Source organism: Papaver somniferum, chromosome 9 (assembly GCF_003573695.1).
Source record: "Papaver somniferum cultivar HN1 chromosome 9, ASM357369v1, whole genome shotgun sequence".
In the NCBI taxonomy this organism is placed as follows: Eukaryota; Viridiplantae; Streptophyta; class Magnoliopsida; order Ranunculales; family Papaveraceae; genus Papaver; species Papaver somniferum.
The window spans coordinates 135,350,278-135,351,612 of record NC_039366.1 but is presented as its reverse complement, the minus strand read 5'-3'; the positions used below and the strand labels follow the sequence as shown (position 1 = coordinate 135,351,612).

At 34.1% G+C, this 1,335-nt stretch overlaps 1 protein-coding gene across 1 annotated transcript; it reads left to right on the top strand.

The window, feature by feature from the left end:
• Nucleotides 1–298: 298 nt before the first annotated feature.
• On the top strand, nucleotides 299–751 carry LOC113312614 (uncharacterized mitochondrial protein AtMg00820-like). The gene has a single exon (XM_026561352.1). It carries the CDS (start codon nucleotides 299–301, stop codon nucleotides 749–751), a length of 453 nt encoding a protein of 150 aa, XP_026417137.1.
• The last annotated feature ends 584 nt before the right edge of the window (nucleotides 752–1,335 follow it).

Here is a 1,335-nt window from a genome sequence, read left to right as displayed (position 1 = left end):
TTGGTTTCACTCCTGATCACTCTTTTTTAAAAGTATTTGGCACTGTGTCTACAATCCTCATCTTGCTCATTCAAGAGCAGATAAACTTTCACCCAAATCTATAAAATGTTTTTTTCTTGGTTGCAACACATGACATAATTAATGGCTACAATCCAATTACAAAGAAGTCTTATATTTCAAGACATGTAATATTTGATGAATCTCAGTTCTATTTTTCACAATATGCATCTGATTCAAATCCAATGTTCTACTACCTACAATTGTACCATCTTTTATATCCTATGTTTCTTCTAGTACAATGATTACAAGAGCTCAAAAAGGTATTTCAAAATCTAAACAGTTTCCTAATTATGTGTCTCATTTATCTGTCAAGCATTCTATTTCTCCATCCAATAGATCTTTATTAACCACCGTAGTTGAGCCAAAAACTTTTAAGAGTGCCATTAAAGATCATAAGTGGCAAGTGTCTATGAAGGATGAGTATACTTCTTTTAGGAATAATGGTACATGGGTTTATATGGCACCTGCGCCACATATGAATACTTTAGGACCAAAATGGGTCTATAAAGTCAAAAAGAAGGCAGATGGTACTATAGATAGATTTAAATCTAGATTGGTTGCAAAAGTTTATGATCAACAAGATGGTATAGATTGTAATGAAACATTTAGTCATGTGGTTAAGTGTACTACTGTTAGAGTTGTATTGTGTATGGCACTTACATACAACTGGCATGTCAGACAATTACATTAAGTAATGTATTTTTACATGGATTTTTAGATGGAAATGTGTTAGAGCATTGCTCGGTCGAACTCGCATGCGTTGCTATCTCAAGCATGTTTGTCAATGTTAGTGATCAAAACTATAATTTTTGATTTCTAGCCTACATAGCTAAAGGTCTCGGACTAGGATAGAAAGTGTAGTTGAGCTCAAGAACTCCATGGAAATCATCATACAAGACGAAGGACTACTCAAGGAACTGGTGGATATTCATCAACTAAAAGGTATGTGGAGACTTGAACTTATTTGTCACCCAAAATTCTATCTATTCTATCTTCTACTCTTGAGACAAAAGTCGTTTTGATATATAAACTTTCATTATACACATTTGTTATTTCGAGCCGAGTTTATCTCGCCTATCTATTTCTCGAAATATGTGTTGGTAAGCTTTCGCTTTAGCCGAATTCATCTTTACCTAGTGACGAAAGTCATGCTATGTTTCAATCACTTTGAGAATTGCTCTGAGGAAAAATGGTCTGTGAATAACGGCTATATCCTTCCTCTGAGAATGTTTCAATGATTGAAATGAGAGTTTAGATTACATAGCCATTGGTAGG

Bases quoted from the DNA above. Each gene is read 5' to 3' on its own strand.
- LOC113312614 (XM_026561352.1), top strand. From the start codon at position 299: ATGATTACAAGAGCTCAAAAAGGTATTTCAAAATCTAAACAGTTTCCT.